This window comes from Condylura cristata, unplaced genomic scaffold (genome assembly GCF_000260355.1).
Source record: "Condylura cristata isolate star-nosed mole 26May11 unplaced genomic scaffold, ConCri1.0 scaffold00003, whole genome shotgun sequence".
In the NCBI taxonomy this organism is placed as follows: Eukaryota; Metazoa; Chordata; class Mammalia; order Eulipotyphla; family Talpidae; genus Condylura; species Condylura cristata.
The window spans coordinates 20,736,137-20,753,001 of record NW_004567104.1 but is presented as its reverse complement, the minus strand read 5'-3'; the positions used below and the strand labels follow the sequence as shown (position 1 = coordinate 20,753,001).

Here is a 16,865-nt window from a genome sequence, read left to right as displayed (position 1 = left end):
AATCCTCTCACCGGACCTGCATCTCTGGCCTGTACCCCAGGTCTGTATACATAAATAAATAAATCTTTTTAAAAAAATGCATTCAATAACCTAACCTTCTGAACACTATAGCTTAGCCTCCCTTGAACATACTCAGAACACTGATATTAGTGTACAAATGGGGAAAGTCATCTAATGCAAAACCTATTCAGCAATAAAATACTGAATAGCTCACATAATTTACTGAATGCTGTTCACTGTAGAATATCAGTTATTTACCCTCATGATTGCATAGGTGACTGGGGGCTGCAGCTTGCTGCAGTTGCCCAGTCAGGAGAGAGTATCATTTTATACAGGACTAGCTGGAAAAAGATCAAAATTCAAAGTATGGCTTCTATTGAATACATATTGTTCTTGTACCATCATAAAGTCAAAAAATCATAAATTGAACCATCTTTAAGTCAGGGACCATCTGTACAGCCACTTAGGTTTTCTATTTTTACTTTGAATCAGCTTTTGTAATTTGTCCCTTCCAAAGAATTTTCCCATTTCATCAAAAATCGTTAAATTTATTGGCACAGTTATTCATTTTATCTTTTTAATATCTACATACTTAGTAGTGAAGTCACCTCTCTCACTGCTGATATTAGTAATATTGATACAGTTGCCACATGGGTGAACCTCAAAATCATTGTTTTAAGTGAAAGATGCCACATGGAAAGGTCATATATTCCTTGATGTTTATATGAAATATCCAGAAAAGTGCACAGAGACATGCACATAAACAGCTGCCTGGGTCTAGGAATGGGAACGGGGTGTTGACTAGACATGGGTACAAGGGATCTTTATGAAGTGACAGAAGTATTTTAAAACTGGATTTTAGTCATTTATCCTTTAAGGCTGTCAGACTTACTGTCACCAGATTAAACATTCTAAAATATTTTGCTTTACAATTTCTCATAAATTTCCAGGTTCACTTCATAATTTTAGTATAAAAGTTAAAATTCTTTGGGATTAAATTAGATGTAGGTCTGAATATTTTATTGTTTTGGTTCACATTCCTGAATGTTTACAAACATTTCACCATCTACTTCAATCTAGTGAATTTTAATGAAACACCTCAAGACCCCTCATAGTTCCTATTTCTAAAATAAAACAACAAAACACCCAATTCATCAAAGCAATGCCAAGATCGCAGATAACCCTTACCAGTGCCTGGCTAACATTTCCTCCGGTGGCTAGTGATTTGAAATGGCTGCTATTATAAACCAACTGAACTTCTGAGATCTCCACTGTTTCCAATTCCTCTTGAGTTTGCCGATCAATCACATGCAACTTCTCTACACTGTCCAAGAGCACAACTGTCCGTGAGTTTATCCACTGTAATTCAAACACACAACAAAACCAAAGTGAGGCCCATCCCAAACCATCATTCAGTGCAAGAAGAAAGCCTGGCTACTCAGGCAAATTACCTTAAGAACTCCGCCATTTAATAACCTGATGACGACACAGTTACAGGGAGAATCACTCAGTGACAGCACAGACAGCAGTAGGTATACAACACGGCACTGAATTTTGACAGTGCTAAAATGACACCTTCATGGTGTGAAAGAAACTAGTTAAGAGCTTTTAGAGATATACTATAACATATAATGACTCCCATAAAAACTTTTGAGGAGGTACACTGGCACAAGTGATATAACAAAATGACAAATCTTGTATTTCTTGTTTTTATGACATTAATGAAACAAAAGGACAAATTAAACATTGAAACCGATGGTCAGTGGATCTGTGTCAGCATATAAGCAATACATATAAGAAGGTATTTAAAATATATATCCCTTGAAAACATCTCTACAAATCGTGGGAAAGGTTTTTGCTCTTTCTAATTTTTTAAATTTCTTTAACAAGGATCAATGTAAGTTAAAACATACTGTATAAAAGCTTTTGGATGATGCCATTTTGACAAAAATCTTGGTTTATGTGTAGGACATCTAATTTTCAAATATTTTAATCCCAATCCCTCTCTGAGAAGTTGCTAGTCTTCAAGTCTGCAGAATTAGAATTTTAAATGAGCCAGTAAAAAAGCACTTCTCCTATGCACATTATCTCTCCAGTATTCATGTTGGCTTATTTCTAGGACCTAGCACATGTAATCAGAAATTACCTGCATGATTCCACAGTAAAGACAACCAAGTTGAAAAGATAACAATTTTATTTTAAATATGCTGAAGATAAACTCTCATTCTATATAATGACGACAAAAGAGAAAGGTTTTGTTTTGTTTCCGAAAATCAAATTATCTCTCAGAAAATAGAGAATTTGATCCTCAAATATTTTACAAAGAGCTCCTTTCACCACTTTACTTTAAAAAACAAAGTATCAATAGGAAAGATACATTATTTTGCCTTATACAAACTAGTCAGTGCTAGTTTTAGATGCTCTCAAAGATCATCTAGATAAAATAGGAGTGAAAATTAAGACAACCCATTAGCAAATTTAGCAATTTTTCTGAGATTATAGCCTCATAATTGCAAGTGCTGACATTGCTATAAACAAGTCTTTTAAAGATAATTTATAAAGCAATGCAGCTAATGGTCACATCATAGATAAACCACAGGACAAATGAAAATGACGACTATCCTACTGTAAAGAAAATGACTACTATGCTTGAGAAAAATCTTTCCAGGTACAGAGTCCTATTTAGATTTTAAAAGTGTCCTAATCTACCTCAAACATCTTAAACTAAACATGATGACAATGAAGTTTATAAAACTGTGTTAAATGATTCAACAAGAGGATCAAGTGACGATGAAGGCAATGATGTTCTCTATGCAAAGGAAGAGTTTTAAAAGTTATTTCATAAAATGTACATAGAAAAAGGTGTTGATTCTACAGCATTCTATATGTGAGACAGAGGAAATGTGCAATTAATAACCATATTATAAAAAAAATATCTATTTCATCAATAGTCTAAAAGCCTATGTATTATCATATGGGGTGACACACTTCTTTTTTCTGAAAAATTAAGGCACTGTCTTACAATTTAGGATTGTCTATATTCAAGTATATTGAGGGTGCTTCACTGAATACCAGATACTGATATGCTAAGAGCACTACTGACAGAAACCCAGCAGTGTATTATAATTACACTACTCAGAGTGAACTCACAATTTGATTTAAAAAAAAGTTAATATAAAGAGAAATAATCTGTTTTAATATAACATACTCTTTCAAAAAGGCACTCAGGACTGAATGCATGATAAAGAGAAAATTACAAAGTTTTCACCCACAAGAAAAATATAGGTTACATGAATTCCTAAACTATTTAGGATAAGCTCAGGAGTATAAAAATGTGTTTACAAATGAAGTTGGGCAACATCCCTGAAGAAATTCTCCTATATTATTCAGAACTCCCCAAATTAGGCTTAGTAAGGAAAACTTTTTCTGATCCAGCCAGGGTTGAGCAGGACATATGTTGAAAAGACAATAACAAGAACAGGGAATCATACCAAACTCAAAATTTTAATCAATATTAAGAAGGATTTCTCCTTTGTCCATATCTTATATAATCATAATGGTCATGATTCATTGCAGAACTCATGGCAGCTTTAATATACCCTGGATTCAAAACAATGACATAAAATTGGGATATTTAATTTGAATAGTACTCACTGTAAAGTTGATGAGGTCATAGTACAGGTGAAGATGCTTTTGTTTGGTAACATGTATTGCTCCAGATTCATCTCTCTTAACCTGATGATGAAACGAAAATAGCAAATGTTTGGGGGACATTTTTTAATCAAATGATTTCCATTCATAGTATGCATAAGTAAAAATTATTGATAATTAAAGGAACATTATATAGTAAGTAATAAAAAAACCAGTTATGCCATGCCATATACCAAACCCCAAAGCATATCTGGCCAGGGGTCTGGTAAATACTCAAGTAATATTCACTTTGTCATAATTCAGGATAACCTAATTTCATCACCTAACTTTATAAGTGATTGTGTTTGGCTAGGGGTTAAAGCATAATATGGGATTGATGACACTGTGTGCTAAAGTCAAGCAGAAGTTCATTTTTTTAAAAAGTTGCTAAAATGATAGAACTAGACTTTTCTGAAATGTGACAGCCCAAAATCTTTCAAAAGAACAAGTGCCAACTTTTTACAGATATATAAACACACACACACACACACACACACACACACAATATCTATTCTATAATCTTTCAACATCCTTATAATTTGTTCTTGCCACCGTGTTCAAAGGTGATAGAGTGCACAAGATGCAAGGACTGGCATGAAATTCAAGACATGCACTCCCTGTTAGTAGTGTACTAGGTATCTACCTTTTCCCCACAGTTCCAGTTACTCTGCTTTTACTTGCAGCGCTGACTTCCCTGGACACTTGAACAACTAAGAGTACATAATGTGGTCCTCCTCACGTACTCTCATCTTCACTAAATCACCTTCCATGTAGAAAGGCTACTTAAGGAACTAGAGCCGTGTGTTTAAGAGTTAAGTTTCATTATCATAAATGTATAATCAAAGACAAGTCACTTACTCCTCTTTCCTCATTTGAAAAATGAAAGCACCAAATTGGTCCTTACCTTGCTATGTTGAAAATGTTCTGTAAACAAAACAGGTAATGCCATCATTATCTGTTCAAGATTGCTCGGCACTCTTGGCTGAAGTAAATCATTTTGCCTATATAAACTCAAACCATCCCTCACCATCCATCACTGTTTAGTATTACTTCCCCATGCCAGTCTCTTGAATTACTACTTTTTAAAGGTCCTTTTACTTTTGCTATCAAATATGTTTCTGATTTCTCTATCTTCAAATAAAAAAACAAAAGCAAAAGACCTTCCCTTAATTTTCTTATCTTTAACTATTCTTTTTTCTCTTGCAACCACACACTGACTGTTGAGCTCTAGAATGTAATTTCCACCTTCCTTCCATTGATACTTACCCCAAACCTGCCTGATCTAAAATAGGTTCTGCCATCCGCCGCATCAAGACAAAACATATAAGACTTTTAACATAAGCAGTGTGCAATACAGCAAACATAAAGAATACGGCTTTTAAATCAAACACCCAAAATCACCCATCCCCTCATGAGTAAAAGTCCACCCAAAAGGGATTGGCCCAAAGCAAGGCCTGAAAGCCCATCACAAGTCTAAAGCACCGTCTGGCCGGGACCCATAGAAAAGGGTCGGAAATGACCAGGCAAGTTTGAGAGGAAAAGGGCAAAACCAAGACAAATGCTGCCACAGTCAACCTCCCCACGGGTTTCTCGCCCACAACTGTTTCAACCATTCAGTCAGTTCAGGACCAAGAAGAAGTAAGTGCAGTTTCTTCACATGCTCTCTGCTCCATGCCGCCCTCTCAGGTCTCCTTCTGGCTCTCCATCCTGCTTCCTTCCTCCTCAGTCTCCTGTCCAGATTCTTCTCCTCTCTCCTCAGCTCCACCCTCCTTCTGGACAGGGAAGGCAATCCCTCCTTTTCCTGGGGACCACCTGTTATAGGAACCCTTCCCTGTTTCCTCTTACAAGAGTCTCCACCAAGGTTAGTTAGGTATTGGACTTCGAATTTCACAGCTCAACTTCTTTTCTATCTTGGAATTCTCATTTGTATTCTAGGCTTGCATTGCCATCTACCAAGAGACAAATACAATACTTGAAAGTCCCACCTTCACCTCCACCTTAACATATTCAAACCTTTCCTAATAAGTTGCTCCTCACAGGACCTCCCTTTTGCATATTTCAAGCTTCTAAAATGCGAAGACAGAAATGTGATATTCCATTCATGTTATCCAGTCCCGAGATCCAGTAAGATGAAAAGTTAATCCTTCCTTCAAATTATAATCCTAATTCTCATTGCAGCAACAATCCTCTCATGCAAACACCACACACCCTCAGCATATAAGCAAAACCTGCTTTCCTACTCATATAATATGTTCTTTTTGCCAGTTCTATATTGATCTTACTAAAATATCATTTTAATCACATAATTACCTAAGAACCTGTGCTGGCTCTCCATTATCAATCTAGCTCATTTTTTTTTTAATGTTTCTAAACCACAGGTTAGCAAACTTTTCTATAAAAGGCCACAAAGTACATGTTTTAATCCACTCAATCTGTCACAACTACACAACTCTGCCATCTATAGTATAATAACATATAAATGAAGGTCATGACTGTGTTCTAAACACTTTATAAAAATAGTTTGCTAGATTTCAATCATAGTTGTCCAATCCCCTAATTCAGATCCATTCCACATATTCAAGTTGATTTTCCACCATAGATATCTATTAAGCAACTACCTGTCCTAGTGGCTAGAACATAACATAGAGTTAGTCTTTGAACTTATGGTGCTTTGAGTCTAGTGAGGGAGAAAAATGTTAGACAAATAATTCTCCTTCTCAAAGGACAAGGTCTTATCGGAGGTGTTTAGCAGGATATAATCTCTCCTTGGTCTCTGAGCTAGTTACACGTTCTCTTAGTTTCTAGTTAGTTACACACTTAGTTCAGGAGGTCAAGGAAGACAACATTAGCCACGAGCTAGGATAAAGTGGAAGACGGCACAGAGCAATCCTGGCAGAGATGACAGCATATATAGGAAGACTGGGGTCAGAAACTAGTTAGGAAGTTTTTCCACAGTCCAGGCTTCAAGTGTCACTGATTGAAACTAGGAAACCATCAATGGGGGAGACAAAAAGGGAGTAACTTCAGGAGATTTTGGATACAAAGTCAACAAGTTGTGGTGATGAAGCAGATGGGAAGGGAGAAGGGTAAATGAAGGCAACTGTTAGGTTTTGGGCTGAGGAACAGGTGGACAATGGTGCACTAAGCTAGAAAAAACAATGAAGAGGGTTGCACAGGCACTTTCTTACTTTATAGCTTTGGTTCATCTTATTTTCCCCCAATAAGTACAGCTATTCCTGCTGTAGTGTTTGCCATAAAATCTTCATAAAGTCTTCCACAGCCTCTCTAGTCCACACAAAACTCTTTATACTCTGAACTTAATCAAACTTTCTATTCTTATCACACAGGTCAATCCTTAAACAGTTCTCTCTAGTGGTAATACTGATTTGCCTTTCAAATGATGTTTTAAGTGTGAAAAAAATTATGTTTTAGACTTGTCTTTCAATTGCTTTTTGAGTCCCTCAGAGTACAGAGTGTAGAGAACACAGTAGATAGTAAATGATAATGGTTCTCTAATAAATAAAATACATTCTGAATGTGGAGAGGTAAACCAGTAACACAGACATAAATACATACACATATTTACACATACATATAAATCATTTATTACTTATTAGTTAAATGACATGAAATTGAGACATATCATGAAAGGGCACAAAGCTGAAAGCAAATTGTGATTTTTCCATGCTAACCATTGAAATCTTTAAAAAAAATTTCTCTTGCCAAAATTATACAGCATGTTTCTTTGACATATTATTACTGGTAAATCAGAGGGGCGGGGGGGGAGGAATCTTACAGTGAAGAACTTATAACGGATTAAGCATCACATTATAACTTACCAATAGAAAATGAACAACATCTCCTCTGCAGAAAGCAAGCATGGGATTCACATAATTATGCACTGCCACAAAGTGCCAGGCCAGCAACGGGACACTGGAAGGATCCATCTAAGTTAGAAGAGAAAAAAAAAAAAATACAACAAAACCCAGAATCATTAATAGAAAGAAGAGAAAACTGCTTATAATAAGCACCTGACTAGTGTTTCCTGCTAAAGCGTCTCCCAATTTCTCATTAAAATTCTAACAAAGCGGGGACTGACTGGGAAGTGTCATAAGGGAACTTTCTGGGTTGATGCTAATGTTCTACATCCTGATGAAGGTTTAGGTTACAAAATTATATACATTCATCAAAGTTCAGCAAATGTACACTCTTCAAGATCTCTGCATTTCATTGTTAAATAAATTTTACATCAAAGGAAAAAGTTAAACAAATATTGAAATATAACTAATAATGTACACACTGAATATTTATGGGAAAGTACTGATTTCTGCAACTAACTTGGAAGTATATATTTTAAAAATATTGTTTGATGTGTGACTAAAGAGATGAATAGATATATAATAAAGAAACCACAGTAAAATGCTAATGGTAGAATTCAGATGGTAGGTAAACAGCTGTTCAGTGTAAATTCTTTCAACTTCTCATATTTGTTTGAAAATGTTTAAAGTACGTGTTGGAAAAAATACCAATGAAAACATACAAAGAGATCCAAACACATAACACCATGATAAGAAATGTTAATGGCAGTGTGAGCCAGCTTTGCCATCTGGAAGGGCAGATTTGCTTTCCCTGGGGCCCAGTGATAAACAGAGTACTAACAAGAAAACAGAAGAGTGCTCTCCCTTAGTAATGGGACTGCTCTCCAAACTGGTCAGGTTCAACCCCCTCAACAGCTCTTCTCTTATATATCCTGGAAGATGATAACTCTTTAAAAATAATCGGGCAAAAAAGACAAGGAAAATGAGGGGGGTATACAAAATACATTCTCATAAGGTATCATCCCCCAGAGTAAAATACCAGAGGTAGAAGCTAAGAAAAGCTGCGATAGTAGCAATATATTTTGGATATTAGAGTGGGCTGTTCTCTATCAGTAGTTCAGGATCAAAGCAGCAGCTGCTTAGGAGAGAAAAATCTTAAGTAATAAAGATTTCATGATCCCTAGGACAAAACTATAGTCACCAGTTTATGCTGCTTTGTTCACATCAAACTAAGAAAAGTGATCACTAAAACTCTGCCTTCTAGTCTACCTAAGTGTCTAACAATCTCACAGAATTTGCCACTTAATTACTTCTCCCCATTTCCTGAAAAGGTCTTTTGGCTAACAAGACTGAGGGGCTTACCCGTCCATAGGGAAAAGTCATCCATACTTTCAAGGATGGTTTCAATCCAATGACCAGTATCTTTGAAAGAAAAATATATTTTAAATATTTACCCTGTAATTTTCAAATTTGTGGTATTCAAATCCTCCAAAAGTTACAAGTTTCACCTTTTAAAAACGCCTACCTTTGTTAAGGATGCCATGGCCAAGAGGGAAAACTGTGTGATGGGATGATCTTTCAACTCAGGCTTAGAATGGAGCGGCTCAATGCAGCACACTTCTCCCTTGGAGCCACTGAACAGACATCTAGATTCACAAGTTCTCACTCCCATAACTCTCCTAAAAATGTAACCAAAAACATTCAGAATTGGCTTGGCAATGATCCAAGACACTTGCTGTATTTTCACTAGCTTGGATACTTCGAAAGCATCCTAACTTACACTCTTGCCCCAAGCAATCCAACTACTATGTGACACCACAATGATATAGCGATCAGACTATGGTTTCTCCTAAAAACATTTCAATTGCTTATTGTTGTGCATAAAACAAAACCCAAATCTTTTTCACACTTTAAAAAGTCCAATCTTGTGTGAGATGGCAATGTCCTACCTTCACTCCTCTCCTACTATTGCTGATCTGCATCAAGTTAAGCTCCAGCTGCATGGCCTTTCTGTTGCTACAACCTGCCAAGTTTTGACTACCTCAAAGTCAGGGTGTTCAAACATTCCTCTGCCTGGAGTACTTCCTCCGATCTTCATATTTGTTGATCAGATTGTCACTCAGGTACTTCCTGGACTATCCTCAAGTGTACTCCAGCATACTGACCTGCATTATTTTCTGTATAGTACTTGTGACTATTTGAAGGTACTTGATTTATGTGTTGGTTTATTATCTGTCGCGCTACCTGGTACATCCTAAGTGGAAGGTGTGTTCTGGAAAAAGCAGTAAGCTTTTCTGTTGCAGTTTTAACTCTGGTGCCTAAAACAGTGCCAACATACAGGAGATGCTCAATAAACATTAGCTGAATAAATAAATAGTAATTTTTTTAGCAATTATTCTGGCATCAGACTTGTTAGCAAGTATGAAAAATACAGCAACAAACATTCCTTATCCTTGAAGAAGTTATGGAAACATAATACACACTGAATTTTTTTAACTCATATTTATAAATGTTCTTACATGTATCCAGATAGTTTTTGCTCTTAAAGAATAAATAGAACAATTCCAAGGAAATAAAAAAATAAATAATATCTTACCATTAAGGTTATTTATTAATTGTACTCGAGGCCAAAGCCAAAATTAGTGAAATACTTGAGGAGAGTGGTTCCCAAGGCTGAGAGTTCATATAAATCCCTTATGGAGCAAATCTAGAATCCCAATTTAGACTTGAGATAGAACTGGGGGGGGGAAAGCCTGGGAGTCTGTGTGTTCTAATCCTCCCCAGTAATTGTGATACACAACCCAAACCTATTTTTAATCACAGAAGGGCTTTCCAGGCTGCTTCATGCTCATTATCAAATTATTAAAACAGAGTGAGTCTTTTCATTTGTCAGCATGTGTCGTCTAGTCTCTTACTTAAATGTCAGTTCAAAAACAGATCCTCCGCTGTCATTGCAAATTGCCAGAGTTGGATCATCTGTAAACTAAACAGAAAGGTAATTAATTTTCAAAGATTTTCTTTAAGAAACAGTCAAGTGTTAAGTAAGAAAAGGGAAAATATAAAATCTGGGCTTTTATATTAACTTTTTCAAACTTGCTATTAAACTAGGTAGAATACTTAGAGAATATTTGCAACTCCTTAGTTTTAAAGAACAAACACACAGTAGGAGATATTTGGTATCACTGGGAAATCAATTTGTCTGGGTACATTTTCTGAATAATTGAAGAGTTAATTCACTATATGTAAAATAATTTAACTTTTTATATATTCTTCTGAAAATGTGCTGTCTCCTTAATCTTCAACAGAATGTATACTCCCATTATTATTACCTACCCTGGAAAACACAAAGTAATAAATAATGTTCACCATGACAGATAGTCCTAGGAGGGAAAATAAACGTGAATTTGTAGCTTACAAAAGTGAATAATTGTGTCATTTACCATCATTAGTCTCCCTTACCCTAAAGGTCGGTGAACCATCCTAAATGGCAAGCCTTCATGCTGTCAGGGCTGATTTAGGCACAAGAGGCCACTGTTAGATTATTCTTCTTGACTATATTCACAATAAAAAGTCCCACATGCTTGCTCTAAAAGCTTCATTGAACACTTGCCAAATAGGAAGCAACACCCATGAGATGTGCCTTACATGGTCCCTTGGAGTGTAGGAGAAAGAACAGAACTCATAATTTTATTTGTTTTTGGCATGTTGTGTATGTACTTAAGTATTAATACAGACATTTATATAATTTTAAAATAAAAATGTAATAAGGATGCAAGCCAAAATGGTTAAGTCTGGAAAGCAATGAGTAAGATTGCTTAAAAACAAATAGCTACTGCTCTTAGCTCCAGAAGCACTCACTCATATGTGTCTGTTGCTACCTTTCTTCAATGCCCAGTTTGCACCTACCACCTTAATAATTATTCCCAAGCAACACAATATAATGGCTACCACTTCTATGCTTTTGACCTCCACTGCATTCTTCTGTCTCTGCCTTTATCTCTTCTGTTTCCTTTTGTGTCTCCAAAGATTTTGCTATTTTCTTAAAAGGATTAGCCTTTTATAAATATTATAACTACTTATTCCTTCAACCAAGTAATTATTGAGTAGCTACTATGGTATAAAACACAAAAATAAATGAAACACAGATTCTGATTCCAAAGATCAGAATCCAAACATCTTTCATGTTCCCTCAACAAATGGTCCTGAGAAACTTGACAGCCACATGCAAAAAAAAACAAAAAGAAAGTGGCTCATTCTTTAGCTTCATACAGAAAATTAAATTCAAAATGGATTAAACACGTGCATGTAAGACCTAAAGCCATAAAATACACAGAAGAAAACACTAGTGATTCTATGATATCAGCATTAGAGATGTCTTTAGGAACTCAATCCCAATGGCAAGGAAAAGGAAAAGCAAAAAATAAACAAGCAGGATGTATCAAATTAAAAAACACAGCAAAAGAAAACAACAGCAGAATGAAAAGACAACCTACAAAAATGGCAGAAGATATCTGTATACAATATATTCAATTAGCGGTTAATATCCAAGGTATTCAAAGAATACCCACACAACCCAAGAACAAAAAAACAAGCAACTCAATTTAAAAAGATCTGAATAGAAACATCTCCAAAGAGGACACACAAAAGGCAAACAGAAGGAACATTAAAAAAATGCTCATCGTCACTTATTATTAGGAAAATGCAAACCAAACCCACTAAAAGGTACCATCTCACACCCGTGAGAATGGCTAATATCGAAAATACTGCTAACAAGTGTTGGCAAGGATGTGGAGAAAAAGGAACCCTCATATACTGTGGTAATATAAACTAGTACTACCACTTTGGAAAACAGTATGGAGCTTCCTCTAAAAACTGAAAAAAGAACTATCAGGTTATCCAGCAATCCCATTTCTAGACCTCTATCCAAAGATTATGAAATCATTAACTCAGAGAGTTATGTGCATCACAGTTTACTGCAGTATTATTTACAATAACTAAGACATGAAAACAGTATAAATGCCCACTGCCAGATGATTGGATAAAGGAGATATAGTATATAGACACAGTGGTACATTGTTCAGAATTACTTAAAAAATAAAAAGATTAAACTTTGCCATTTGCAGCAAAATTGAAGAAACTTGAGAGTATTATGCTAAGCAAAGTAAGTTGTGACAAACTAAAATATTGGATGATTTCACAGATAAGTACAATATAAGAAAACAAACAGGCTAACAGACAAAATTAAAATAAACTAATGGACAGCAGCCAAAGAACTGAGCTTACCAGGAGGAAAGGAAGGTGAGGGATGAGAGCAAGGGTACAGGGTATCTAATAGATGGTGGTAAGTGTTTATGTGTTTTTAAATTTTATAATATATATATATATATAAATTGCAAAAATTAAAATCCTTTGGTAAAAAGCAAAGAGTGATTAAAAACTTACTATTTAAAAAAATCATAACCTATTAAAAGATAAAACTATCACAAACAACTATAACATATTAGAAGTCAACACATGCCATCTGAAAAAAAGTCAATAAAACTACCATGATATCAAAAAAGAAAAGAAATTCTCTCTACTTTTGTCTTGGTTGTTTTTATTGTTACTAAATGCTTCAATGCTGTTCTGTCACAAAAGACTTTTTTGTAACCAATCTAGATGCAGACATATAAACTCCAGATGCTTGCAGACATTAAAAAGCATATGTATGGAGACCAGAGTTCTACACAGTTAAGCAACCAAATGTGTACATGATTAAAATCTAAAAGATCTATTTTAGACTACGCTCGTTACAATCCTTTACCTTTTATGCTTCTGCACTTGGGCTTAACAGCATACAAAAACCAAGGTTCACATTGTATTTATAAATAAAGTCTGTTATATTAGTTGGTTTATTTTTTTCAGGCCTGTTAGAAGAAAGCCAAAACTAGAATCTTAATGCTTTTCCTCGTTAGAGGCCTGATAGAAAATAAACTAACAGAATCATTTCTAAACATAATCCAAATCTTGGTTCTTTCATACTTGAGGGCTTGAATCTCTTAACTCCCAACAAAATGTGACAGAGCACACCATCTCAGCAAGGCCATGTTGGTGGAGTAAATAAAATGTAAAAAGATCTTTTTAAAATCTCCATATGAGTCTTCAGCACAGCACTGCCTGTCTTTGCTGCCAATTGCTTGTTTAGCATCACATCAATTTACTCCTTAACACAACTTGAGCTGAGTGTTTCTAGTTTCTATACTAGAACATCTCTAGCTTCCATATGGGAAAACATCTTGTTGAACTAGTCAAATAAGAGACTATTCACTGTCAAGGATTCTATTAATAAAGGAATTTACTTAGAAATGGATGCAGAGGCAAAATAATAAAAATTATTAGGAAAAGAAAACAAAGTTATTACCTTAATATGCAATATTGCTGTTCCTGGAGGATGAGCATCTGTTATTGATCTTAGAAGTTTTCCACTGGCTAAATCCCACATAGTGATCTATAAGACAAATAAATGCTTTAAAAACAAATTTATTGTTCCGTTTTGGACTTAAATAACTTGCCTTCTGGCTGAAATAATCTATTCCTGGTCTATAAACATTGCAAGCAAAGAACTATAAAGTTAAAACATAACCAAAGGTTGCAGGCCCATTAAAATGTGGGGCCTTTATTCCCTCTTCATCTAGACCTTATCCTGCCCAACCTACTATCCCTTTATATTTTAAATGTTTTTATAGTGAGAGGTAAAATACATTTCTCTAATGAATCAATCTCTTTAGCACTGCTAAAAGTGGTAGGAAAGGCTTACTGCCAAACCAATGAGTTGACGGCCAAGTCAAAAGATGAGAAAAACCGTAACTTATCGCCAGATTTGTTAGATGTAGAAAGAAATGTCTACAGTTTTCTAGAAACACAGCAATACGAGTACAAAAAAAGCAGCAATAATTACCTACACTGTCATAAGAAATACATTCTGTATAACCACTTGGTTGGTTCTAAGACTATTTGCTTCTATAGACACATGGGTTAAGTTATTAAAAATTACATGTTTTGGCTCAGTAAATAATCATTTAAAAATTTAAATAGAAATAGATTAAGCAAGTTCAGTCTACAGATGTGTCACTTTATAACACATATTTGGTTCTTTGGTTTATAAAAGCCATTTACTTACATAAACACATGAGTGAGTAAGTTTAATTGCAGATTTTGGCTCAGTGAATAACAATTATTAGAACTTGTGGTAAGCTTTTGGGTCCCAAAGACCCCACTTTGGGCCAAACTTGTATGGCTGGGAATCTACCCATGTGGGGCTAGATGACTTTGGGTGTTTCTTTTTTCTCTCTCTATGCATACTAATCCTACTAAAGTTCTTCTGCACTACAAAAAAAAAAAAAAAAAAAAGAGAGAGAGAGAGAGAGAGAGAAAATTTTAAATAGTCAAACTGAGCAATTTCATGTTAGCTCTACTATGTAACACATATTCTGGTCTTCAAGAATTGACCTGTAATACTAATTTTTAAAAATTGATTTTTACATAGTATTATAGATAAAATAATATTTACCTGTCCCTTGGCAAAGCCACAGAGAAGTCTTGAGCAGTCATTGTTGATACTCAGGGCAGAGATGGCTCCATACTGACCTCCAACACTAGTGTTACTCAGACAGAGTCGCAAAGCTTGATTCTGATCTAAGGAAAGTGATTTTGTAAAATCAAGGGAAGGAAATGAATAAATATCTTATTGTATAGACCACTCTTAGCATTTGGAAGGTGAAAAGAATCAGATATTAGCTATTCAATTTTAAAATATATGTCTCAAGCATCTACTGGATGCCAGGCATTGAATTTGACACAAAGAATACAGAAAAAAAATCTGTAAGGAAGCAACAAAACTTGCTAATGAGAAGCTAAAAAAAAAATCCATAAGAAATTTATATCTCCTTGAAAAATCAACTATCTTTCACCTTTTTAAAAAAGGTTTATTTTATTTATTTGTGCATACAAGAGCTGGAGTGTAAGTCAGAGGTGTGGGGGCGGGGGGTGAAAGTATTCACCAGAGACCGAGTGGGGATCAGAACAGGCAAGATCTACTAAAATACACTGCTGAGGGGAGCAGTGGTTGAGACAGGAGAGGTTTGCCGTGCCATGTGGGCCAGCTCCCTGGCTGGGGATCAAACTCATGCTGCAGTGGTTTGCTTCACAGTGCTGAGACTTAACACCTTGTGCCACCAAAGAGGCCCCAACTATCTTTCATCTTATCCAAGAATTGTACTTCTCAGCATTTTCAGAATGCAAAATTACAGAAAATACCATCTTTTAAAGTAGCTTTAAAATTTCAAATCAAAATTTGTTCATTTCTGCATATTAGAATTTTTGTGTTTTAGAAATTTACATTTATATTACCCTTGCAAAAATGGCTTACTAGGCAAATTAACACTGCAAATAAAATTCAAAGTAAACATTTACACTACTTAAAAAACTTATTTTGAAGTAGCAACATTTGATATGCTAAAATCAAATAATTCAAATATCTAGAAGATTAAGAGCAAGGTTCTTGTTTCTCCAGGAGGCACTCAAATATTTATTAAACTTATCACTTAATAGTTTAAAAGCTTTCTTTTTAGACAATGTTTACTTTATACAGAGTTCACTACTTACCTATTTGAAAATAGTGATAAAAATTTTAAATGTAAGAAGGCATGCCTATAAAATTTAGCTATTTAGAAAAAATAAAAACCATATACAACTTAGAGTTTTCTCAGTGCCCCCAGAGTTTGTTTTTGCCTCCTTTAGCTATCTACATGCTAGTTTTGGAAAGAACATGTATCTTACTTATAGTATTAAGCTAGGACTACTCTGAGAATTGAGATGTTGAATAAATTAACACTCCCAGAATAACCTGGTGGCTTACACTCAGAAGGCATCAGACAATATTCTGAATGGCTTCCACATTTGCAAATCTTCCTTTTACAAGGATAAGTCATCAGGAAAAGTCTTAAGATATTCACCCTCAGGTCTAGGGAATAACATTAGGTATGTCATTTTGCTCATCCAAAGTGAATATTGGGAGAATATTTTTCTGAGTTCATAACCAGTTTCAAAAAATAATCCCCACTACCCCAAGACATACCTCTGAAACAATTAATGACTGTACGATATGCAACACTCATAAAATACTAAGTGTTTTCAGAAGTCATTTTAGATTTTTAGCCTTCCATGGCAATCATTCAAAAAGGAATAACATCCACGAACACATTTGTGATATATTTAAAAAGTCATAATCTTTAGTCATATCTAGAATTAAACTATTGAACTCCCCCCCCTCCCCCCAGTATATGCAGACTGGTCTCCTCTATGCTTTTTCTTCCCTCC

The 16,865-nt window shown here is 35.1% G+C and overlaps 1 protein-coding gene across 1 annotated transcript in view; it reads right to left on the bottom strand.

The window, feature by feature from the left end:
• Positions 1-16,865, bottom strand: part of VPS8 (vacuolar protein sorting 8 homolog (S. cerevisiae)) — a 188,565-nt gene that overhangs the window by 140,072 nt on the left and 31,628 nt on the right. Inside the window, exons 8-15 of the mRNA XM_012730291.1 lie at positions 15,058-15,182; positions 13,909-13,995; positions 10,424-10,491; positions 9,034-9,187; positions 8,871-8,930; positions 7,530-7,637; positions 3,655-3,735; positions 1,189-1,359 (exon numbers count right to left, since the gene is read on the bottom strand). Coding sequence (XP_012585745.1) covers positions 1,189-1,359; positions 3,655-3,735; positions 7,530-7,637; positions 8,871-8,930; positions 9,034-9,187; positions 10,424-10,491; positions 13,909-13,995; positions 15,058-15,182 — 854 coding nt within the window. The remainder of the gene's footprint in view (positions 1-1,188; positions 1,360-3,654; positions 3,736-7,529; positions 7,638-8,870; positions 8,931-9,033; positions 9,188-10,423; positions 10,492-13,908; positions 13,996-15,057; positions 15,183-16,865) is intronic.